This window comes from Bolinopsis microptera, chromosome 9 (assembly GCF_026151205.1).
Source record: "Bolinopsis microptera isolate Bmic1 chromosome 9, MBARI_Bmic_1.0, whole genome shotgun sequence".
Lineage (NCBI taxonomy): Eukaryota > Metazoa > Ctenophora > Tentaculata > Lobata > Bolinopsidae > Bolinopsis > Bolinopsis microptera.
Window position 1 is genome coordinate 10,725,994 of NC_087080.1, and position 26,033 is coordinate 10,752,026.

General features: G+C 38.5%; 2 protein-coding genes across 3 annotated transcripts in view; both read right to left on the minus strand.

The window, feature by feature from the left end:
- The window catches only part of LOC134821342 (cell adhesion molecule DSCAM-like), a 113,030-nt gene extending 108,908 nt beyond the window's left edge, over positions 1 to 4,122 (minus strand). For both annotated transcript variants that reach the window (XM_063832084.1, XM_063832083.1), the window contains exon 1: positions 4,118 to 4,122. The gene's annotated coding sequence lies outside the window, so the exon portion shown is untranslated. The remainder of the gene's footprint in view (positions 1 to 4,117) is intronic.
- Positions 451 to 25,840, minus strand: LOC134821341 (jouberin-like). The gene is made up of 27 exons (XM_063832082.1): positions 25,701 to 25,840; positions 25,209 to 25,375; positions 24,958 to 25,021; positions 24,702 to 24,853; positions 24,395 to 24,578; positions 23,942 to 24,246; positions 23,625 to 23,814; positions 23,339 to 23,503; positions 22,876 to 23,052; positions 19,148 to 19,302; positions 18,823 to 18,981; positions 18,443 to 18,628; positions 12,181 to 12,314; positions 11,552 to 11,703; positions 6,132 to 6,236; positions 5,690 to 5,822; positions 5,434 to 5,521; positions 5,140 to 5,289; positions 4,166 to 4,244; positions 3,737 to 3,898; positions 3,541 to 3,612; positions 3,191 to 3,339; positions 2,846 to 2,940; positions 2,561 to 2,709; positions 2,366 to 2,432; positions 2,070 to 2,173; positions 451 to 1,807 (listed from the first exon to the last, which is right to left on the minus strand). The coding sequence occupies exons 1-27, from the start codon at positions 25,822 to 25,824 to the stop codon at positions 1,773 to 1,775; spliced, it is 3,702 nt and encodes a 1,233-aa protein (XP_063688152.1). The 5' UTR covers positions 25,825 to 25,840; the 3' UTR covers positions 451 to 1,772.
- Between the last annotated feature and the right edge of the window lie 193 nt (positions 25,841 to 26,033).

Below are 26,033 nucleotides of genomic sequence, written 5' to 3' on the forward strand. Positions count from 1 at the left end.
TTTACTATAACATTATTAATACCACAAAAGTGTGCAACACGATCGTATCTCTCTCACACCAACTGCAGACTGATGTTCTACCTGATACACGATAGATCGTGAGGTCACGTGACATTCGAACTCGAAAATATTTCACCGCGGCTGCCAAATAATTTTCAAAATAATGATTTGCTAAACTTAGTCCAGTTATATTATGACTTTACCGGGAAATCATGGGTTGCCTGCGTAGAATTAAACGAAAACAGCTTCTGTGTTCTGTGTGTACTGTAGGGCCATTACCAACCTCATTTGGCCTGTTCCGATTAATTTTCCGATACAGCCATATTTTGGCTTCAATAACTTCCGAAAGTATAACGTCTTTAATCACATGTCAGACTAAGTTAACCCGCAGTTTTACAACAACCATAATTAAATACTGTTTCCAACATAAAAATAAACTATTCTGTTTCTGGTTATAAATAATAATAAATCAGTACTGTAAAATCTATGACAAACAAATTCATCGCATATTGTAACAATAAATAAATGTGAAAATAAAAAATAAAATGTGTGACAATTTACACATCCCGCACTAAATATAATGTTACAAAAAAGCATAATCACACATAAATATAATACATAAATAACATTATACAGAAAAATGCACAGCTGGTATAAGCATTACTCTTGTCATCACAAAGGAGTGGTCCGGGATTAGCCGTCAATCTACTCTTCTTAACAATGGTCAAAATGGTCATTATACTCCCAAGAAAAGATCAATCCGATTTTACATTTTCCAAGAAATATAACGGCTCAGTAAAATATCAATCCGATATTACAAGACCGCTTAGGATCAGTCATTAAACACAGATATATAGTGGAACTGAACGGAGATCAGTTGCAGTGTGTGTGTGTGTGTGTGTGTGTGTGTGTGTGTGTGTGTGTGTGTGTGTGTGTGTGTGTGTGTGTGTGTGTGTGTGTGTGTGTGTGTGTGTGTGTGTGTGTGTGTGTGTGTGTGTGTGTGTGTGTGTGTGTGTGTGTGTGTGTGTGTGTGTGTGTGTGTGTGTGTGTGTGTGTGTGTGTGTGTGTGTGTGTGTGTGTGTGTGTGTGTGTGTGTGTGTGTGTGTGTGTGTGGGTGTGTGGGTGTGTGGGTGTGTGGGTGTGTGGGTGTGTGGGTGTGTGCGTGTGTGCGTGCGTGCGTGTTCAGATCAGGTGAGTCATCATGAGTGCCACCTGGTAAAGCCGGTAAGAGACCTGATGTACTTGGAACACAACATGACGAAGGGCCTCACATTGTACTCTATAATCATAATACAAGCCACTGATGTGAAATAAAGATAGTAGTCTTGAGCTACACTAAGCTGGAGCGGAAAATGGGCGCCAATATGCTGGTTAGCAGGATGTACTGCGGGCTAACCTAAAGGAACTAATTAATCGTTCCTGAACTGTGTTTATGATGGTTGGTGTGTAGGCGGCGTCATGATCCTACCAAATGGCAACACATTATGGGCTTGTGAACAATGTGCCGAGCTGCGGAGCAGTTCTCTCTCTAACGAGACTCTGTGTTCTGTGGGATAATATCTTAGAGAAGAGGAGATATTATAATGGAGGAGGGATATTAATAGCCAGCCACTCAAAATATCAATATCATGGTTGGAATGTCTGGTGCTGAGCTGGTCTCTAGATACTACATCTGTCTATTCGATAACAATGAGAGGTCGAGATGAGTCAGGATTAAGATGACTTGTAGCACAGGATGAGGAGGAATGTGGAGGGGTATTCTCTCTTGGTTATCATCCCTCTCTATCTGATCCAGCACCCACTTTAGCTGAGAAGACGGTGGTGTTAATAACGTACGGTACTGATCTTGAAGAGTCCGCGTGAAATTAAATTACTGTAAATGGTAAAATGATGATAATATGTATGGATGACGTGTGTAATATCAAGATTCAAGTCATCTATTCTAGAAGGTAATAAAAAAGCAGGGATATACAGTTAAATCCAAGAATACCATCTTTGAATGGGGAATTGAGAAATACACGGTAATTGCAATATGCATGGGTTGAACAATAAACAAAATATCTATTTACCAGAGGTATGTCGTCTCCTTGAAGCGGACCTGGTTGAGGAAGCTAAACTCTCGTTATCTGACATTCTTGGAGATAAGTTACCAGGGGACCTTGTTGTCTGCACACTGAGATAGTGGTATGAAATAACGAGGGAGAAGCAAATAACAGATGCAAAATATCAATAATACTTACATCCAATGTTAAAGGAATACAATTTATATAATTTCCTCTGCAAGTGGCAGCCGGCAGCTGAAAGCACCAAGACACGAAACTAAGGAAAGTTTGAAACATTTCCACAATTTGTTAGTGCTACTCACTGCATTGTAGAGTCGAATGTTTGCCACTCTTTTTCTCCGTTCGTAAGCGACATATTGAAATCAATCTCTGAAACAGAGCATGTTAATTTAAAAATAAGTATAAGGTTTTTATACTTATCAAATAATTCAATATCACTGATGAAACATTCTCGGAGCATTCTAACTAGAGATAAAATAACTCGCAAGGAATCTCACTTCGTCTAGCTCTAGGAGTAGAAGCAGTCTGCTGTAGAGTAGAGTTATTGAGTGACTTGAAAGGGAGGGACTGAGCGGGGGTCGGCTGGTCCACGTGGTTGGCAGGAAAGTAGCCCTGTTGTCCGGCCTTGTTCTCCCCTACCCACCATCTGAAAATACCAAAGTAATGATGACTGTTTTGCTAGGAACGTTCATATACAACGCTGAATGCTGATGTGGACCAATCTTAAAAGTGGTAAGATATTCTCTCTAATAAATTGTACCGGAAACAATAATATCCCTCACCCGTCAGTGTCCATGTATACTAGTTTAACAAACTCTCCAGCCCTCAGTCCTATCTCATCACTACGCTGAGCAGCGTAGTCGTGCAATACTCGTAACTGGGAGAGTAAAAAGTAAACATCGTCACAAACCAGACCGAATTCGAACCAGCTGAGTCTGTCGACAATATAATCACATTGAGCAACTCATTTCGGATCAACTTTCTTACGGAAAAATAGAATTAAAATCTTACAAATATACGAAATATATTAGAAAGAAGAACTAGTCTGCATTTAAGTTGAGCGTTGGAAAGTATCAAAAATTGCAGAGTATCAGGGTATGGTATCACGTGGCATTTTCAGTTCTTACCTTGATGAAGTTATCCCGAGGAAGGCCTGATATCTGCGCTATACCAGGAGTCAGGGTGATAGACATACCAGGGTTAATGGGTGTGCTCTGAACCAGACCGCTCTTGTCACCGGGTAGTTTCAGCTTGTTTCTCGTCTCTGCTAGAGCAGCTGCAGGTTCTTACGGGTTAGATACAATTGTTTTATTTTTGTTCATTAAACCACATGAGTGGGAAATTCTAGGTTTGCAGAAAATTATAATACGATCAGATGAAAACAGGTAGAATCGGTTCATTATCTAAAATATTTAGAGTGAGTATCGATCTCACAGATCACAGTCGAAATATTAAACTGAAATCTTACTAGAATTACCGTTAAGACTTCCTTTAGAGGGTGAGACAGTCAGCAGCTTCTCTTTAATCACCTCCATCTTCATACCAGCCCCTGCAACTAGATCGTTAACTTTATAGATTAAGAAAATTACTTGATTGCATTTTGGAGTTCTTCGAAGTTCGGAATTTTGAATCAAAAAATTGTTGACGAACCAACACTAAATCTTCACCCTCACCAGGAACATTTGCCAGCTCCTGGACAGTATCCTGTCTGTTGTAAAACTGAACAGAGAGAGAGGATCCAAATGCGGAGATGGCCACAAAATTATCATGAGGATGAAACTTGACGTCAGATGTGCTGTGTGGGAGACCCAGTTTGTAGGTGTAACTCAGCTCCCCTGAAAGTATTAGGGAATTGTTACAAGTCTTGTGGATGTTGTAGAATACTGTTGAGGAACTTTGGGGTGAAGATGTGAAAAAATTAAACAAGATTAAGGGGAGTTCTAGTTCTTAGACGCAGCAGAACAAGTGAACAACAAAACTTTTCCCAATAATCTAGAGGCACGGCTACAAAAGCGTATAACTAAATATTGTAATAGTTTGTTTTAACGACCGATTCAAATTATTTCACCATAGTTTACAACGTAAAATACGTAGTGACGTACCAGTTTCTACGAGCCAGACAAAGACGTTACCATCTTCAGATGCAGATAAGAGATATGTACCACAGGGTGATACCGAACACTGAAGGAACAGCTATAAGTATACATACTATATATATATATATATATATGTAATGAGTTTGTAGAGCAGTCTGGTACCTATGTAATTCCCTCATCATTAGGGGCTTGGTAGCTCAGTGGCGTGGTTTCGAGCCAGTAATCGAAGGTTGCCGGATCGATACCCGCCATCAGCAAAAACCAACCCTGGTGATTTGAGCCATACTGATGAGTCCTAATAGGACGAAACACTGTGTCTATGGATATATATATATATTAGTCAAGGCGTTGTTTTACTGATAGTTGTGGCTAACTAATAATATATATATATATATCCATAGACACAGTGTTTCGTCCTTTTAGGACGTCCTTTAAAGCACTTTGGAGGGATGAACGTTAGAGAAGAAAGATGATTTTCTTCTTGCATATTTTATTTTCTCACCTCTACCACTCTTTTGGGATTTCAACCCACCATAACTTGAATTGCTGAGTTACATAAATTTCTAAATTTTAAATTTCTTTTATTTGATTGATTGATGGATTGATATTTTGAATAAATTTACTAACATGTCTTTATATCAGGATGACTGTAAAGGTACATTTTACCGACATTTGAAGTCAAGGCGTTGTTTTACTGATAGTTGTGGCTAACTGATAATATATATATATATATATATATATATATATATATATATATATATATATATATATATATATATATATATATATATATATATATATACTTTTACAATGCACATGAAATATAGTAGGTTAATAGACAAACCATAACGTCAAGGACAGTTTCAATGTATGCAGAAGAAGCTACCATAGCATTTGTTCAATTGGATATTTGATTCAAGAAAGTAAAAGTCTCAAAATTGTCTATTCTACAGACACACCAAGATAACAGTTCCACTAACCCGGATGTACTCCCTCGTATTGGTGTGGCCAGTGTAGCGCTGAGTAACCGCCCTGATCCTCAGATCCACCAGTCTCACGTGACTGTCACGTGACTGAACAAACATTCTCCGTTTGTTGGGATGCAGCAGTAACACCGAGATAGGCACGTCCTGAAGATGAGTGGTATCAGCTGGGTTCAGGTCTCATAGAGGCATGAAGAGTGGAAAATGGAAATACTGTTGAAGATTCTAAAGACTTAAAGAAGTCTGAAACACAAGTTTACGACAATTCAGCCTTAAAATTACTAAATAAACCTTTAGTTCAGGAGGTTGCACTGTTTCGGACTGTGACCAGGCTGAGCCCCCTCCATTCCACTCAATAATCTGACCTTTACTGTCACCACTGAAATTGTGGATTTAAGCACCCTCTCTGCTCTTCATTTCACTATATTCTTAATACTTTAATATACATCTAGATAAAATTCGAGCTTAACTGAACTTAGATCTATCTAGCTGAGGATGACAACAGAGCAAAGTGTCTGTTAAGTGTTAACATGTTCTCCTAACCAACCTGTAGAGAGTATCGTTTCCCTTGAACACGATAGAGTTGATGTGCCCAGTGTGTCCGTGTAGCTGAGCTAACAGTGCACAGTTCTCTCCCGCACAGTTCGTATCCCAGATCCGGAGGGTTCTGTCGTAGCTTCCTGAACGGTGGGGTCACCTTTAGTGGGGTCACCTTTAGTGGGGTCACCTTTAGTGGGGTCACCTTTAGTGGGGTCACCTTTAGTGGGGTCACCTTTAGTGGGGTCACCTTTAGTGGGGTCACCTTTAGTGGGGTCACCTTTAGTGGGGTCACCTTTAGCTTTAGTGGGGTCAGTTATCTGTGCTCAGCAGAGAAACGCCAAGACAGATTATTAAATTGAATGAGGTTCAAGAAAATAGAAATTGCAGTGAAAAATAATTCATCTCCAAAGAACTGGAGGTCATTTTATTTTAACATTCTTACTACTCACCAGTTATAACCTTTCTTTTGTCCACCCACTTAGCACTGTACACAAAACAGGGGTGAGCCATTTGTTTTGCTTGTTGACCATTCTTCCAAACTCGAGCGGTACAATCTGGGGGTAGTGGGTATCAGTTAGTGACTATAGTAACTATAGTGACTATAGTGACTATAGTGACTCCTAACTTAACAACATTCGCCTCAAAACACCAACATTTTTGAGCTTCGACTTTGTGATTGAATCAGTACAGATTACAGGAAAAAGACGTCTGTGATGTATTAAACAAGAGAATACAATCCAAATTTTAATTAGAGTATAAATGATACACTTCAATGATTTTAGAATTTAGAAAGTTAAAATTTGTGTTACAATGTCTTATCAATCTACCACCAAGTACATAAAGATGGGATCATAGTTTTTCGCTGGTCTGACTTTAAAGTTCGTGGACTCTCAGTCTCTCGTTACTCTTGGCTATTTGATGTAAAGCAGTAAATTTTGACGCGGACCTTTTTTCTTCTGGAAGTTCAAATTTGCCGTTTCTCACAAAATCACAAAGAGCCGTGAAAAACTTCCTCACAAACAACCCGTAACTCCTGACAGTGAAGCAGTATAACACCGGGTTGATGGCACAGTTAAAAAGAATCAGGAACGTGCACATGCTGTAGAAAACGGAGAAATGTTTGGAGTCTTTCTGAGAATTCGTCAAAATGTAATGTCTCAAAACGTAGTATATCAAGGCATAGGGAATATAGGACATCAAGTGGGTTGCAGAAACCAGTAAGGTTGTGATCAGAGACTGTCTATGCAGATGTCCCGTTATTTTCTTCACGAATTTGCACAACCACACGGTAGAAACGAACAAAACTAACTCCGAGCAGCTCACAATCACTGTTCTCGTATAACGTATTATCCTTTTCAGCACCAAATTACCAGGATTTACCACACAATCATAAGTTGCCTCCGGAACTCAACCCTAGGATCTCCACAGAATTGCACCGCCAGGAAGTTGCTCAAACACCAGACACCCGAAACAGTCCACGCGGTGCCGGCTACTTTCCGACCCAGTCCCTTGGAGCGAGCCATCGCCCTGAGAGGGCTCAATATGCACGTTAGCTTGCTGACACTCAGTGCAGCGACCAGAAGCAGCTCCGTTATGAGGCAGAAATAAGCCCAGGTTCTGAACAAGCCGCAAATAATAGCGGGGTACATGTTATCTTTCTTTATTATAAGGGTGATCCAGGAGGCTATATACACCGTGAAACCCAGGTTAGAGAGTGCAATGTGCCGGATTAGAATCGTAGATATATTATCTAGATGGATAGAGTTGTGTTTAAAGGAGGACCACAACACGAATATGTTTCCTGGTAATGCTGTCAGGATGATACTTAGTGTCCATATGATCATGAGATGCCATCCCACTCCTTCTGGTGGCATGTGCCTGAACTCTAATCCAGTGGAGTTCCTTGTGCCGCTCATTCTGTCATTTAAGAGATATTATAGATTAACTTTTTGTTAATTAAGTAAATTAATTTAATATTATTGATGTTTGTTAGGATGATAGATTTATGAGGTGCGGGCAAATAAAGATCATGAAACGTGGATTGAGTCAGTTTTCTTGTAAGATCTGAAAATGTACAGTAATAAGTCAGGAGCAATCGTAGCTTGCTAGTTCATACTTGTCATTACTGATGGTCATTTCAACTTTGGCTGAAATAAAACCCCAATCTTGAGGAGCAAATATCACACAAATTTAGATGAAATAAGCAGCTGGTATGATTTCTACAGCTGATTTCTAACACCAAATCATGGGGACGAGGAAATAAGCGGTCACAAGGGACAGAATCAATCTCATCAAGACTTTTTATTCATTGAAAGATTTGAGATATATCTGGAGCTGAGTATGGGAATTGTAAAATCTGGGATTGGAATATTATTTACTTGTGAATGGGAATTGGGTCATAGTTCATACTGCAGAATTAAATATTCTCATATCATATTACATATTATTGTGTTCTAATATCACTATCAGAACGTTATGTCCTTGTTGAGCAAAATCATTCTGAAGCAATGTCGGTTATCAGTAAAGTACTGCAAGGGACTGATCTCGGTCTTAACTTCATTTACTGTTAAATTAAATGATCTAGATCAGTACGTGAAAGATTTTAAATAAAACTGAGCAGCGTTGGCGATAACACTCGATTAGGTGGGACAATATTAACGTTAAATAACTGCAATTTTCTCCAACAAAACCTAAACAGAATCATTCAATGGTCTGAGGAAAACAACACGGAGCTGCATGGAAACAAGTTTGAACTAGCTAACAGGTTCACGTTCAACAAAAGAAAAAAATCGACTTTATCAAAATCTGATAAAAAGTAGAAAAATGTAGTAAAAAGACACAGCCTACGATCAAGCTTGTAATAGATGATAATCTAACCCTGAGATGAGAAATACGTATCGTACGTACTTATAAAACCGCCTGTACGATACGTACTTTTCAATGTTTTCTACAACAAGAACTTCATAATTTCTATAATCGTCATAATAATAGGATCGTACGTGCCGCGAGCGCAAGAACCAAGATTATTCTGGAACTAATCGAACACGCGCATTGGATCAAAATTATTCTGAAAACGTAGATTATGCACCACACCAACCCGGTGACCGACAACTAAGAACCTCTCATTCAGGCTCCCGCAGGTATCACATCACATGGCCCAATCAGTGACGTGTCATTTGTAATGTGATCCCTATTCTAGCCATCCTAACGGCCGGACAACCAAAAACCTGGGTATAGGGTTCACAACCCTCCGTTTGCTGAAAACCTGCTACCTCTTGAGTGGGAGTACGCAGACGACGCAGACTTCACAGACGAGGATAAAAAGAATTTGGAGTCCATGTTACCAATATGCAAGGAGATATTGGAGGAGTGGAATCTTTTTGTCAACGAATCAAAAACAGAGTTCACACCTATCTATCTGGCCGAGAAGAACGAAGTTGATGACAAAGGAGAGCCACTTCGAGGAAGAGAACCTTGGAGATCATCTATCTCACTTGGTTCCAAATTGTGCAGCAACGAGGACATAAAAAGACGATGTATTTTGGCAAATCTTGCTTTCCAAACCTACAAGAAAGTTTGGGAACAAGGTAAACGCATACCTCTTAAGACCAGACTTAAGATCTACGAAGCCCAGGTGGTCTCCGTCTTAATGTATAATTGTAGCTGCTGGGCTGCTTCAAAGCAGCTACTGAGTAAACTGGATATTTGCCACAGAAAGCATCTAAGGCAAATCATCAGAATGACTTACCCTAATATAATCAAAAACGACACCCTTTACAAGAGATGTGAAGTGGTTCCACTCAGTGAGCGTGTTGCATGTGCACGATAGAGGATGCTCGGACATGTCCCTCGCAGTGATAACAACTCACCTGCACAGCTTGCATTACACTTTGCAGTAGAGAGTCAGAGTACTAAGGGTTCACATGACAGTTTAATAAGTAGTTGTGTATATATAAGTGTTCGAGCTCTCGGCATGTGTTCACATATAAACGGTCGTGAGTCAGGTCACGTGTGGCAGTGCAATTGTTTCATATTCTAGCTCAAACCTAGCTCTCCTTCAAAGTTTTAACAACAATTTCAAAGTTTGGCACTAGTAGTCTCTTAATAAGTTTCACGTCTTTGTGTTTTCAGTCTCGACTTTCCCTCATCCCCTTCATGACTAATATGCACGGGGAACTATAGGGGCAAATGAAGAAGCGAGGACTATTGTTATGCAGCTGTTACGTACCGACTCAAAAACGGCTGAATCCCCGCCTAGAAAGAAAACTCATCTCACAGTTTTCTTAGTAACACTAACTGTGTTTTGGAAGAAAATATGATCCACCATACACCCAACGTACTAAGTGTATGATCCCCCCCCCCCCCCCCCCCCCCCCCCCCCCGATAGCAGTGCACTTACATTGAACATATGTCTGATGAGCGTGACTCCTATTCTGTTTGAGAACATGTAGAGGTAGTGAGCTAAGTATACAACGACCACTTCGACATCAGGTCGTTCAAGGTTCGCACTGTACGCCTTGAAACAGTCCGATGACCGACAACTACGAACCTCTCATTCCGGGCGAGGCATACAATCACAAGTACAAGAGTTGATCAGCTGTTAATATACAACAGCACTCCTGGTAAACACTTACAAGTAAGCTACAAGTAAGTGTATACCAGGAGTGCTGTTGTATATTAACAGCTGATCAACTCTCGTACTTGTGTATATACAAGTAATAATAATACAATTGTATTTTAATCGTGTATTGAGTGTAAATAGTATAGTATCTGAGCGTTAATTTAATCAATCATTTTATTTACGTTTTACCGAAAAATAAATATTTCGGGGGAAAAATTACATGGTATTTTTCAAGAATGAAATACGGTTTGTATCGTACGTATTTAACCCCCGGTACGATACGTATTTCTCCTCTTAGATCTAACCGGAGGAAGCGGAAATTTCTTTCATAAAGATTTAAAATAAAACTGAGCAGCGTTGCCGATGACACCCGAATGGCGAATAGGCGGTACAATATTAACGTTAAATAATGCAATTTTCTCCAACAAACACTTAACAGAATCATTCAATGGTCTGAGGAAAACAACACGGAGCTGCATGGAAACAAGGTTGAACTAGCTAACAGGTTCACGTTCAACAAAAGAAAAAATATTTACTATCTCAAAATCTGATAGAAAAGTAGAAAAATGTAGTGAAAAAGCCACAGCCTACGATCAAGCTTGTAAGATGATAATCTAACCGGAGCAACTAAGGAAGCGGAAATTTCTTAAAAACCTCCACATAACTATTTTTAATCTATCATCTCATCAAGAAATTTTACTTATCGGAAGATTTGAGATATATCCGGAGCTGAGTATGGGAATTGGGTCATAGTTCATACGTACTGCAGAATTAAATACTCTCATATTATCATATTGCATATTATTTGTTCTCATATCAGACTGCCATTGTTAATGGAAAACATTCTGGAGCAATGCCGGTTATCAGTTAAGGACTGCAAGGGACTGATCTCAGTCTTAACTTTATTTATTGTTAAATTAAATGATTTAGATCAGTACGTGAAAACTGAAAGATTTAAAATAAAACTGAGCAGCGTTGCCGATGACACCCGAATAGGCGGAACAATATTAAACTTTAACTTATTAACTTTAAATTATAACTGCAATTTTTTTCCAACAAAACCTAAACAGAATCATTCAATGGTCTAAGGAAAACAACATGGAGCTGCATGGAAACAAGGTTGAACTAGCTAACAGGTTCACGTTCAATAAAGGAAAAAAAATTGACTTTCTCAAAATCTGATAAAAAGTAGAAAATTGTAGTAAAAAGCCACAGCCTTCGATCAAGCTTGTAAGATGATAATCTAACCGGAGGAAGCGGAAAGGAGAGAATGCTTGTACCACTTGAGATCGTATACAATGTTGTAGTGTCCAGTAAGGGTGTACTGGTGTATCCCGTCGGGTATGCTGTAAACCAGAATAGGGTGACTGTCTTTACCCACACATCCGCATGCCAGCCATCTGTAGGGGTGTGAAGTTACTTATTCTGTAGATTTATGGGTTAGAGATCGTGATAAAAACATAAGCTTTTAATTGTCCCGAAATGTCTTAATAAAACTCCCGAAGCCAGAAATAAATAGCAACAGTCAACATTGATAGCTCATGGTGACCTGCACGTCCACACGCTGTCTAATGCGCGCGACCAGCCGATAAACTGTTGCACACACTACAGAAATTTACGCTTTTATCATAATAAAATGTTCGCGTGCGACGCAAACAGCTGATTAACTCTGTGTCGGACTGGTTCCCACAACACAATTGTAGATAAATTTGTTGGGCAACAGAATGCTTTTTGCGGAAATCTATTATATAAATAGAGGAACACGAATTTCAGTCGTAAAGCTATGACTTGTTATATACCCACGAAAATGCCAGTAAAAACGTGACTAAGGACAAAATATTTGAACATAAGTTATAAGTAAATTCAAAATGATAAACCTGCCATCATTAGAGAAGCACATGAGAAGGCAGCCCATCTCTGGTGTAGGAATCTCAAAATGTTCTGTTTTTGGAATCTTGCACATCTGGCCGGGGGCGCGACTCCACGTGGGCTTCTGTACTTTTGTTGCAACCTGGTTAAAGAACGATATCTGGGGTTTTGTTAGTATTGAAGAAATAAAGTAATGAGTTATGTTTGGTAACGGATAGGCCACGGACCCCTATCCACACGGACCACTATGCACACCTTATCGTGGGTTGTGTCCTGGGTTGAGTGAATTGAAGATTCACGTGGTAGTTATATATACTATTATTGCTAATATAATACTGCACACGATACTTACATTAATATTACTAAGTTAACACTGTAAGTTTCTGTCAGAAAAGCTGCTAATTACTAGAGTAATTGAAAGTTCCACAGATACACTCAGGATTTTCAGAGGACAGAGTTGTATTAAATATTTATTAAATGTGTGTGATAGTGGTCAGTATTGATAAGAGGGGTAACATACAATACACGCTAATCTCAGAGACTTAACGACACAGTGATGCGGAGATTGTTAAATAAAAGTGTAGGAAAGTACAAGAGAGGTGACACTCTGTCTAGATTCGTCTGCTTGTATCCAACGTTTATTATAATTTGTGTGGCACATTAAACAGCTTACATGTATATACATAGTGTGGTGAAGGCATATCACAACATATTTCCCAATAATAGAACAATTGGTCTACTCAAAGTTCAGCTCGAACCAAGTAGCCGGCACTATCAGATTGTCTATTAATCACGTGTCCATAACCCTGATATATGATTGAATAAAGTTGACAAGAAATGCCCAGATATTGGAAATATGTTAAATGAGTAGACTTGTAACGAGCCAAGAAAGACTGTAGTTGTGTGTTGCAACACTGTGAAGATATAGCCCAGTTTTCTAGTGTGCTGTTTCGTTTTGTTTTCTGCCGTTTTGTATGTTGGGTAACGAAATAAGGAGTTTTAATTTTAATAAATAAGGAGTTTTTATTCTTATTTTACTATTTCAATTAGTAGACACTGCATAATTTTCTCAGGAATAAATACACTGTTCTGCAGTTTGTCGTGAAGTTTAGATTATTTTAAGTAATGTTATTCTCTGCCTGTGTTTTGGTACCACAATTTAACCTCCTGACGAACCTAGGACAAATAGGACCATGATTTAGGAAAAACGAACTAAAAAAACGAACTAAGAGTACAAGTACGAAAACTGAGCAAATGTTGGACAAAAAGTAGAGAATTTAGCAGGTAATTACATCTTTACATCAAAGACAAAAATTATACACAACTACAACATTGTGTTCTTAGTCCTTATATTCTACTATATCTGTAACAGAAATTTAAATCAACAACAAGGCTGTCAGTAACTGAGTAACTGGTCAAGGTCACGTCTCCATTAAAAAGGATTGTAAATTTACAGCAGTGAGCTAATTCCTAAGTTATTAAGAAACTGTTTACACCATTAAAATATTCAAAACCCCTAAAAGAAATCAAGTCATCCTAAAATGGTGATCAGTACAGATCAAGACAGCTAGAGTTAAAATTTGTTTCTCCAAGCAACTCTATCATCGGCTAATATCTTAAGCTTATTAAGATCATTCAAAGAGTTAAGTTTTAAACCTCTACGGGTCAAATCATTCACAATAATCTTGAACAAATTCTTACGATGCGCACCGACGCGCCCTTTACAGTTTGTTGTGACAGCAAACTTTAACGCTAATGCAGCGGGGGAGTCATCAGCACTACGCAAGATATGACCTAGGAGCTTCCACCTTGCTTTAGGGACACGATCTGATAGCTTAACTGAGTTACATCTTAGGTATAAGTTTGCATTGGATATTGTTCCATGAGGCCAATAAATGTTCAGTAATGATCTAAGGTGTTTTCTATGGCAAATGTCTAGTTTTTCTAGTGACTTTGCAGTAGGACACCAACTACTGCAATTGTACATGATGATTGATACAATTTGGGCTTCGTATACTGCTATCTTTCTGGTAACGGAGATATTCTGCTGAGACCAGATCTTGGTGAACTTATAGAAGGCATTGTTCCCAGCAATGCATCGAGCAGCTATATCACTTTCACTACACAACAATGACCCAAGAATCTTACACTTCCGCCAATCTTCATTTCCACGTAACATGGTATCATCACGACCAGGGATTGTTTCTCCAACAGGAGCGAGGAAAACATGGGTAAATTCTGTTTTCTCTGTGTTAATGAACAGGTTAAACTCCTTGAAGACTTCCTTAGCTATTGGTAGGATAGCTTCTAAGGATTCTTTTTCCACGTTCATGAAGTTACAATCATCTGAATACGCTGACTCCAGTGGCATACCTTCTTTTGAAATAGGGGGATTGGGTATGTGTGGGGGAGACTCTGCTAGTCGATGGCGTAGTTCTATAAGAGCTCCTGCTAGGACAAGAGTGAAAAGCTTGCCGGAGAGACTGTCACCTTGAAAGGACCCAAGAAGACTCTCGAATACAGCAGATAGTTCTCCTTCCACTCTGACCTTGAGCATGGTGTTGGTTAAGAGGAGTCTTACTAGCCTGAGGTCGTCGTCTGTGCATCCAGCTGTGCTAATTCCTAAGTAATTTTTTTTATTCAATTATTAAAGTTCTTCTGATGAGAATATATCAGGAACTCATTGATTTTGTTGGAAGAATTTTATATCTGTAGAATTTTTGTTTAGACTTTATCGAATGACCGACCAAGTTATTTACGGTGAAAATTTTTATAACGTGACCTGTTCTTTTTGTAACGTGACCTGTTCTTTTTGTCCTTCTTGTTCTCAGAAATATAGATTTAAAATCATTGCATTATCTCTCAGCCAGTTTTAAAGCTCGACAATGAATTCAACAGACACCTCAGTTACCACGATGATGCCAGACCCCGAAAATTACTTTAGATACTTCTCCCCTGTCAATCTTACCTTAGCAGTCTACATTGTGATCCAGAACTCAATGATAATATACCATTATTACAAAGACTGGAAGAGGCTGTCTGTAAAGCAGACCTATTAGTAGCCGGTTCTAAACCGGCTACTAGCCGGCACTTGAAAAGCGGTCACTAGCCGGCTACTAACCGGCTACTAACCGGCTAGTAACCACCAAGTGGCTACGAACCGGCTACTAACCGGTCACTAGCCGGCTCTAAAGCAGACCTATTAGTAGCCGGTTAGTAGCCGGCTAGTGACCACTTTTCAAGTGCCGGTTAGTAGCCGGTTGGTAATGTGAAGTTGAGGAGCTGTTATTACAAAAGTGGCTACTAGCCGGCTAGTAGCCGGTGTTCATATGGTACTGTGCAGGGACGTTGCATAGACGTTGCATAGACGTTGCATAGACGTTGCATAGACTGACCGTGCAGGGAGTGTGCATAGAGTGTTCATTGTGCAGGGACGTTGCATAGACGTTGCATAGACGGTTCTTTTGTTGTTGCATGGACGTTGCATAGACGTTGCATAGACTGTCCGGAGCTAAACGACCAAGTTGCCTGTCTTTTCATTCTGATCGCTGCTGTGGACATAGGAAGTGCTTGTTGTGCAATGGTGAGGGGATCTGTTGTACTGCTATGCTTGAACCGTTCTTCCTTGAATATGCCCAATTGGATTTTATCAGCATTGAGTTCGATCGGAATTCTTTGCTACACCACATCAGCGTTCTTTGGATTGGTACTGACAGTTGTTAAGACCATAAACATAATTAACCCGTTCTATAGTATTCGCGTACGGAGTCTTATGATTGCTATCATAATACTCCCATTTTTAGGCCTTATTTTGTCCGTGGTTGATACATGGTCTTTGGCGACTCATTTAATACACCCGGGGAACGTGCAATGTACTATTGATGGGTCACCATTTTACTCCGCGGACGTATTTATTGGATATGGCATACTATTTACATATATACGGACAAATTTATATCTTTTAATAATAGGGGTTACCCTAGTGTTCTTAGAGTACTGTATACCGTGTTTAATTGTACTTGTATGCATGGTTCTTCAAATAGTTTATGTCAAGAAAACTCTCCAGAGTGTGGATCCACGACAAAGAAGTTGGAATCAAGTAACCATCACAATACTTATAATATCCTTGCTTTATTTAATGAGCTTCGCGGTTTACTCCTATATGTTATTAAGTTCATTCTTTTACAGCGGGAGCCCTAACACAACATTTTTCAAAATATTTTATCAAATATATATGATTACAAAATACACCCTTCCCTTGGTAAATTCAGCACTATTCCCGACCATCCTAATCGTGCGTAAACCAGATCTGTGGGCAACGTACAAAGGGTACATGTGGACAGTTATATCCCTACCTGTCACCCTCTTCCACAAAGTTTGTCAGTGTAGAAGAGGCTACACAGAAATCTAACTGAAAACTATCAAAACGAAAGGTTGAGTAGTAGTACTGTTATTGTAAGGTTGAAATAGAAACCTTACTATCATTGGAAATGTGAACGTGTGTGAATGTGATTAATAGACTGATGGAATTTGTTTTACAAGACTTGTTTGAAAATACGAGAAAAACAGTATAAAAAGAGACAATTATCATTGTTAAATTATATTAGTAGTTTAGGAGAATAATTGTGTGATTGATTTTAAATATGATTTTGTAAAAAGTAAATTTAGAGATAAAAATGGCTTCTATTCGAGATCATTAAGATTGAGAGATTCACGTGTGATTAATGTGATTAGACACAACTGAAGCTAATTTCAACTCTCGATTGACATAATGACATTTTGAAATACATTGATTCTTGAAATAGAAATTTCCATATTTGTACATAAACGCAAAAAAAGAGAGAAAAATATATGAAAATCATTATCATTATTGGTAATTTGAGAAAAAAAAGTGTGATCGATTCAAGATTTTTATTAGAATAACTAATATGAGCTGCATTGTAAAAAAGTTCATGTCGATTTTAACTGTTGATCGATGATTTTTTTAAATGTTATGATTTTTGAAAAGCATTCCAGATTGATACAGTTAAATTACACATAAATCTAACTGAAAACTATCAAAATAAACGTTAAAAATAGAAACCTTATTATCATTGGAAATGCGAACGTGTGTGTATTGTGTATGTGATTAATAGACTGATGGAATTTGTTTCACAAGAATTGTTTGATAATACGAGAAAAATATATAAAAAAAGGAACAGTTATCATTATTATAATTAGTAGTTTAGAAAAATTCTTGTGTGATTGATTCAAATGACATCGTAAAAAGTAAAAAATAAGATAAGAAATGAGTTCGAGGTTGAGATTTACGTGTGATTATTGTGATTAGGAATACCTAAAGTTCATTTCTAATTTAAACTCTAGATTGATATAATAATAATACAATGATTATTAAAATACATCCCAGAATTGATCATTAGCACAAAAAAAAATAATTATCATTATATCATTGGTAATTTGAAAAAATATGTGTGATTGATTCAAGACTTGTATAATGATAATGTATTTTGGCACACCTAATTATATATAATATACTTTAGTATATATACTAAAGTTCGCTTCAATTTTAATTTTAACTCTTGTTTACAGATCTGAATTGCATTCTCGATTTTTACACAGGAAGAAAAGAGAAAAATCTCACATAATATCTATCATTATTATGATCGATTGAATACTTGTGTTACAATTAAAATCTTCACATACTTTTCCGTTTTGAAATTTTTTTTACTGAATTACAATTGTTTTCCTGAATAGTTTCCATTGGATACTATTGTAAATGAAACATGCGGCGAATTAAAGTTTAATTCATTATGTCAATCTGCATGAATCATTCTTCATAAGATTACAATTTAAAAGAGGTTGAAATCTAGAAAACTCATCTAACGGTTTAAGGTCTCAGTAGGGCTAAGTATCATCATAATCAACACATTAATACGATAAGAAATATCCCCCGGAGAAAAATTAATAAATGTGAATCCAATAATATATGGTCTAGGAATCGTAAAACTTCAGACGATCACTGATCGTGGCAGTAGGCATATCATAGTAAAAGTTAGATGAACAATGAAAGTTAATAGTAAAATTAAGAAAAAAAAGGTTTTAAAAAAATAGTGAAAGTAAGTCATTTATGACTTACTTTCACTATTTTTTTAAAACCTTTTTTTTGTATTGAAAATATGTCATAATATATTGATGTCGTGATGGTAAGTCATGATGATAACATGACAATGAAAATTTCTTAAGTAAGATACTATCCTGACAACATCTGACCTGCTCATTCGGTGAAGTAGACTCCTGAACAACCTGCTCAATATACTGGGAGAGAGCCGGGTTCTGGGCCGCTACCTGGTCCACGTACAAGCTGGACAACACAGACTTGTCCGTGATGTTACCCACTGTCACGTACATGGTACTGGGGTACTTTGTTCGGCTGAGTCCTAGGAAGATGTCTGATATCTGGAGGGAGAGAGGTTTGGTTGCCAGATTAAATTTATCTGGTGGCTGTTCATCTCAATATCATTAAAAAAGGTTTTTTACGCGAATAAATCAGAGCATCTTCAATAATCGAATAATATAGCTTTTAAGAATTTGAACTCATGATTTGCAGTCTCGACATTGAAATTAGTAAAAGTGGTTTTAACTCAACCCACACTTTGTTCAATGATCGGATATCTGAACAGTTGTAGTCTCAGTTTTCTGTTAACATTGTGTCCACCCTGTCCTGATTTTAGTTTCAAGAAGGCCCAAGCTATGAGATTCCATCCTGTCTTGTGCTTTTTAAGAGCTCGTGCTGGGACTATATCAACTATCTGAAGTTAAGATTTTAATGAAAACATCTTCATCTTCAGGCATGAATTTCAGCAGAGGTGAGACCGTAGAAAAAGAAATGGGTATCATAAAATTAATAGATCTAATTTATCATATTATATTAGATTAATAAATAATTATATATTACCTCAAGGAATTATCTATTACCTCGAGAAACAACATAGCGTTATCATTACCAATAATACTATTGTAATGCTCGGGAATAAGAAGCTGCTCCTCCCAACAGGGGGACATAGTCTTATTAATCCTCAAATCAAACGGCTCTGTCAACAGAGGCTGTATAGTGCTGTACCGTGCATCACCTGCAATTTAAAATGTTTTAAAGCAGCTTATTATACGACATATACAGGATACCATAGTCGTGGGAATTTAAAATAAGTGCCAAATATTCTGAAAAGGGCGAAGAGTTTACATGGAATACCAACCACAGGCTTGGGATGTGTATTGTGTTATACCGAAAATTATGGTCTCCATAAAATCCAGAGAGACCAGCACTCAAATAATAACTCACCTTAAGTTGAGGGTAAAGGTTTACCTGTCTTGCTGTCCAGCACTCAAATAATAACTCACCTAAAGTTGAGGGTAAAGGTTTACCCGTCTTGCTGTCTAGCACTCAAATAATAACTCACCTAAAGTTAAGGGTAAAGGTTTACCCGTCTTGCTGTCCAGCACTCAAATAATAACTCACCTAAAGTTAAGGGTAAAGGTTTACCCGTCTTGCTGTCCAGCACTCAAATAATAACTCACCTAAAGTTGAGGGTAAAGGTTTACCCGTCTTGCTGTCCAGCACTCAAATAATAACTCACCTAAAGTTGAGGGTAAAGGTTTACCCGTCTTGCTGTCCAGCACTCAAATAATAACTCACCTAAAGTTGAGGGTAAAGGTTTACCTGTCTTGCTGTCCAGCACTCAAATAATAACTCACCTAAAGTTGAGGGTAAAGGTTTACCCGTCTTGCTGTCCAGCACTCAAATAATAACTCACCTAAAGTTGAGGGTAAAGGTTTACCCGTCTTGCTGTCCAGCACTCAAATAATAACTCACCTAAAGTTGAGGGTAAAGGTTTACCCGTCTTGCTGTCCAGCACTCACATAATAACTCACCTAAAGTTGAGGGTAAAGGTTTACCCGTCTTGCTGTTCAGCACTCACATAATAACTCACCTAAAGTTGAGGGTAAAGGTTTACCCGTCTTGCTGTTCAGCACTCAAATAATAACTCACCTAAAGTTGAGGGTAAAGGTTTACCCGTCTTGCTGTTCAGCACTCACATAATAACTCACCTAAAGTTGAGGGTAAAGGTTTACCCGTCTTGCTGTTCAGCACTCAAATAATAACTCACCTAAAGTTGAGGGTAAAGGTTTACCCGTCTTGCTGTCCAGCACTCAAATAATAACTCACCTAAAGTTGAGGGTAAAGGTTTACCCGTCTTGCTGTCCAGCACTCAAATAATAACTCACCTAAAGTTGAGGGTAAAGGTTTACCTGTCTTGCTGTCCAGCACTCAAATAATAACTCACCTAAAGTTGAGGGTAAAGGTTTACCCGTCTTGCTGTCCAGCACTCAAATAATAACTCACCTAAAGTTGAGGGTAAAGGTTTACCCTGTCTTGCTGTCCAGCACTCAAATAATAACTCACCTAAAGTTGAGGGTAAAGGTTTACCCGTCTTGCTGTCCAGCACTCACATAATAACTCACCTAAAGTTGAGGGTAAAGGTTTACCCGTCTTGCTGTTCAGCACTCACATAATAACTCACCTAAAGTTGAGGGTAAAGGTTTACCCGTCTTGCTGTTCAGCACTCAAATAATAACTCACCTAAAGTTGAGGGTAAAGGTTTACCCGTCTTGCTGTTCAGCACTCACATAATAACTCACCTAAAGTTGAGGGTAAAGGTTTACCCGTCTTGCTGTTCAGCACTCAAATAATAACTCACCTAAAGTTGAGGGCAAAGGTTTACCCGTCTTGCTGTTCAGCACTCACATAATAACTCACCTAAAGTTGAGGGTAAAGGTTTACCCGTCTTGCTATCCAGCACTCAAATAATAGCTCACCTAAAGTTGAGGGTAAAGGTTTACCCGTCTTGCTGTTCAGCACTCAAATAATAACTCACCCAAAGTTGAGGGTAAAGGTTTACCCGTCTTGCTATCCAGCACTCAAATAATAACTCACCTTAAGTTGAGGGTAAAGGTTTACCCGTCTTGCTGTCCAGCACTCAAACAATAACTCACCTAAAGTTGAGGGTAAAGGTTTACCCGTCTTGCTGTTCAGCACTCACATAATAACTCACCTAAAGTTGAGGGTAAAGGTTTACCCGTCTTGCTATCCAGCACTCAAATAATAGCTCACCTAAAGTTGAGGGTAAAGGTTTACCCGTCTTGCTGTTCAGCACTCAAATAATAACTCACCCAAAGTTGAGGGTAAAGGTTTACCCGTCTTGCTATCCAGCACTCAAATAATAACTCACCTTAAGTTGAGGGTAAAGGTTTACCCGTCTTGCTGTCCAGCACTCAAACAATAACTCACCTAAAGTTGAGGGTAAAGGTTTACCCGTCTTGCTGTTCAGCACTCACATAATAACTCACCTAAAGTTGAGGGTAAAGGTTTACCCGTCTTGCTATCCAGCACTCAAACAATAACTCACCTAAAGTTGAGGGTAAAGGTTTACCCGTCTTGCTGTTCAGCACTCACATAATAACTCACCTAAAGTTGAGGGTAAAGGTTTACCCGTCTTGCTATCCAGCACTCAAACAATAACTCACCTAAAGTTGAGGGTAAAGGTTTACCCGTCTTGCTGTCCAGCACTCAAATAATAACTCACCTAAAGTTGAGGGTAAAGGTTTACCCGTCTTGCTGTTCAGCACTCACATAATAACTCACCTAAAGTTGAGGGTAAAGGTTTACCCGTCTTGCTATCCAGCACTCAAACAATAACTCACCTAAAGTTGAGGGTAAAGGTTTACCCGTCTTGCTGTTCAGCACTCACATAATAACTCACCTAAAGTTGAGGGTAAAGGTTTACCCGTCTTGCTGTCCAGCACTCAAATAATAACTCACCTAAAGTTGAGGGTAAAGGTTTACCCGTCTTGCTGTCCAGCACTCACATAATAACTCACCTAAAGTTGAGGGTAAAGGTTTACTCGTCTTGCTATCCAGCACTCAAACAATAACTCACCTAAAGTTGAGGGTAAAGGTTTACCCGTCTTGCTGTTCAGCACTCAAACAATAACTCACCTAAAGTTGAGGGTAAAGGTTTACCCGTCTTGCTGTCCAGCACTCAAATAATAACTCACCTAAAGTTGAGGGTAAAGGTTTACCCGTCTTGCTGTCCAGCACTCAAATAATAACTCACCTAAAGTTGAGGGTAAAGGTTTACCTGTCTTGCTGTCCAGCACTCACATAATAACTCACCTAAAGTTGAGGGTAAAGGTTTACCCGTCTTGCTGTCCAGCACTCAAACAATAACTCACCTAAAGTTGAGGGTAAAGGTTTACCCGTCTTGCTGTCCAGCACTCAAACAATAACTCACCTAAAGTTGAGGGTAAAGGTTTACCCGTCTTGCTGTCCAGCACTCAAATAATAACTCACCTAAAGTTGAGGGTAAAGGTTTACCCGTCTTGCTGTCCAGCACTCAAATAATAACTCACCTAAAGTTGAGGGTAAAGGTTTACCCGTCTTGCTGTCCAGCACTCAAATAATAACTCACCTAAAGTTGAGGGTAAAGGTTTACCTGTCTTGCTGTCCAGCACTCACATAATAACTTACCTAAAGTTGAGGGTAAAGGTTTACCCGTCTTGCTGTCCAGCACTCAAACAATAACTCACCTAAAGTTGAGGGTAAAGGTTTACCCGTCTTGCTGTCCAGCACTCAAACAATAACTCACCTAAAGTTGAGGGTAAAGGTTTACCCGTCTTGCTGTCCAGCACGTGAATTCTAACCAGTGGATGGAGGAGGTAGAGGGTAGGGTAGAGGTGGTCGGCGTAGTGAACCTTTACACTCATAGCTGAGTCTAACTGTCTGATAGCTGGTGAGGAGAGGACTGTTGCTATTGGTTCCTTTTCTGAGGGAGTTAAAACTAGGTTAACAGTTCAAGTATGTTGTATTATCATGTTGATAGAAATGGATCAGTCAATAATAAATCATCTCCATTATAATTCGGAGTTTTCTCCGTGTATGTTTGTATGACCGCCCACGTGCAGATTAGGTTCAAATAAGGGAGCTGCATAGTAACGACGTTGGAACTATATTATGAGCGGTTTTTTAGTTATTATTATTGTTAAGTAAAGTGACGTGTTTTACATTAAATCGGCTGTATCTTCGGTTGGTATTTATTCATAAACTATTACCTGCATTCTTCGGAGACGGCCCTCCTTTGCTCTTTTTATTGGGCATTAATTTCCTGAGGGTACTAGTCTTCTGCTTTTCCGGAGTCTGTGGTTCCTCAGCTTCTGCTGATAACACTGCTTTGTTTGAGATTATGACATCTTCATCTTTTTCAGATAGGACTGCCCCTGTTAGATATCCAACATAAACTTTTGATATTAAGATTGTACAATTATATTGAGCTGAATGTTGCATCTCAGGAATTTACGACCATACTGTTATTGGAATTATGATAATACAAATATTTACCTCCATCAACTTCAGTTTCTAAACCCTGTTTAGCCTTCTTCTTTCTCCGTTTCTTCTTCTTCTCTCTAGGAGATGGCACCATGTTGGCCTCAGCAGCAGATACATCAGGGGTAGGACTGCCAGGTGTAGGACTGAGCGGTGCAAGACTCTCTTCTGGAGTTTCCTGACTTTCTGGATCAGGCAGGTCACGCTGGAATCATTTGAGTGAGTCAAAATTGAGGTCTAAAAAGGACAAGAAAGATTAAATGTTTCACTGAAAGATCAGATTTAAACTTAAACATTATGTAAACAAAACATTACGAGAAAAGATGTGAAACCTTTCGTCGTCGATTTCTCCTTTTAGGAATATCCTCAGTATGAGATTCAACTGTCTCAACCTTTTTTGACGGCTCAGGTGTTATCACTGTCACTCTAGAATCATCCTTCGTCAACTTCCCCTCATCTTCCATTTTTTCAAGAAGTTTCCGTCGGGCCTGCCTCCTTGCTTCCCGAGCATTTTCGAACTTAGAACTATCAGTTGGTGAGACAGGTGATGTTTCGAGAGTTTGACCAGATGAAACGGTTTTAATTTTTGTTCCCATTGGGGAATCTGGTGTTTTCTCTGGAGTAGCAACTTCTTGTTCTGGGGGCATCACCAATTAAAATATAGCTAGGCTTTTCGAAACGATAACAAACTGTTTCAACATGTAACAAAGAAATAACATAAAATAAAATTCTAAATTGAAAGAGTCACAATTATTGCACAAAGTGATCTGATAAAAAATAATTACCATCTTTGAGTGAAGGTTCCTCTTCGTCCAGTTCTTCCTCAGCTTCATCTTCACTATCAATCTGTTTAGCTCCAACATCCTCATCTTCTTCTACCTCCACTTTTTCTTCATCCTCCTCCTCTCCCTTGTCCCCATCTGCTTCCTCTTCTTCAGCCTCCACGAGAGCGTCTTTATCAGCGGTTTTCTGTTAACAAAATAATAAGATGATTTCCATAACGTCGATATTTTGGAAAGGGTACTATACGATGTACATCAAATAAACAGGATTTACAAAAAAAAACCAAACTGATAACAGTTATTAAAATACCTTTTTCCCTTTCATTTTGGACTTTCCCTTAGATTTCAACTTATTTCCAAGCATTGAAAACTTGTTTTTGAACTTCTTCTTTGCCTTTTCAGATTTAGTTTTGCTTTCTCCCGCGTCTTCCTCTGCCTCATTTGTCTCAGCAATGTCGTCTTCTGCAAGGTTGATATTTTTACAGATGTGCATAATGCAAAAATTCAAGATACAAATAATCATCTGTCTAATCATCTCCTAAAACAAGAGTTTAAAATACACTAACCTAATGGAACAGGTTCATCAATACTTTTACCATCTCTCTCGCTGATATCTTCCTCATTTATAACCTGAAATCAGAAATCACAGTTTTAAATTGTAGATAAACTGAAAAGCAATATCAGTTAAAATTAACTACACTAGAATCCATTCCAATTATTAAATTAAGTCAAAATGGTGAATTGTGTGGTAAGTATGTACGGTGTATAGTTGTACAGTACACACAACAGTACAATCAAACAATTCTTTTAGACTTACCTTACTACTCTCAATTACCAAATCGTCAGCAACACTTTCTGATTCGTTTCCAGTCGAACCTTTCTTGGCCTTCCCCTTCATTTTCGCCACTTTCATCTTACCTTTCAGTACTTTCCCAAATTTCATCTTCTTATTCTTTTTTGAACTAATCAACTCTGATTGGTCAGCTGCAAATACACATGTTGTATGATTTGAAAAAAACAGTGACAACTCAAAAATGAAATATCCTAAGAAACAAATACAAAGCCCATTCATATAGAGGTGATATGAAGAGGTTCACCTGTCATTAATCAGTAATCAACAACTGCAGAGTGCAAGCAATCTGTATTTTTAGGCAGCATCCAAGAAGCCCAACCAGCGGAATTTGGCATGAACCCAAACCACGCCCTACTGCTGACCCTAACCACAACCATATTCCACTTTGAGATATCCATGCAGGATTTCGCTGGTCAGCCTTCTTGGATAATATTAATGTTTCGTCTGTAGTTGTACCTTGATTTTCTTCAACAATCTCTGCTGCATTTTCCTCAGCATCGGGGGTAATCTCGATAGTAGGGATTTCTTGTGTGTTTGCTTCATCTAGAGATGGTATAGACTCTTCTTGTAGCTGCAGCATTGTTCTTTTTCTAACAATTATTACAAGGTTATTCGGATATGGATTTCAAAGTGGCCACTACTTGAAGTTAATTTACTGATCTACAAATTTATTAAGACTTCAGAATGAGTATTAAGTATTGAATCAAGTAAACAAAGAGTTTTTTGAGAGTTCAACGACATTATCAATGTAATAATTAAGTATAAAGCATCCTTCAAAAAATTATAAGA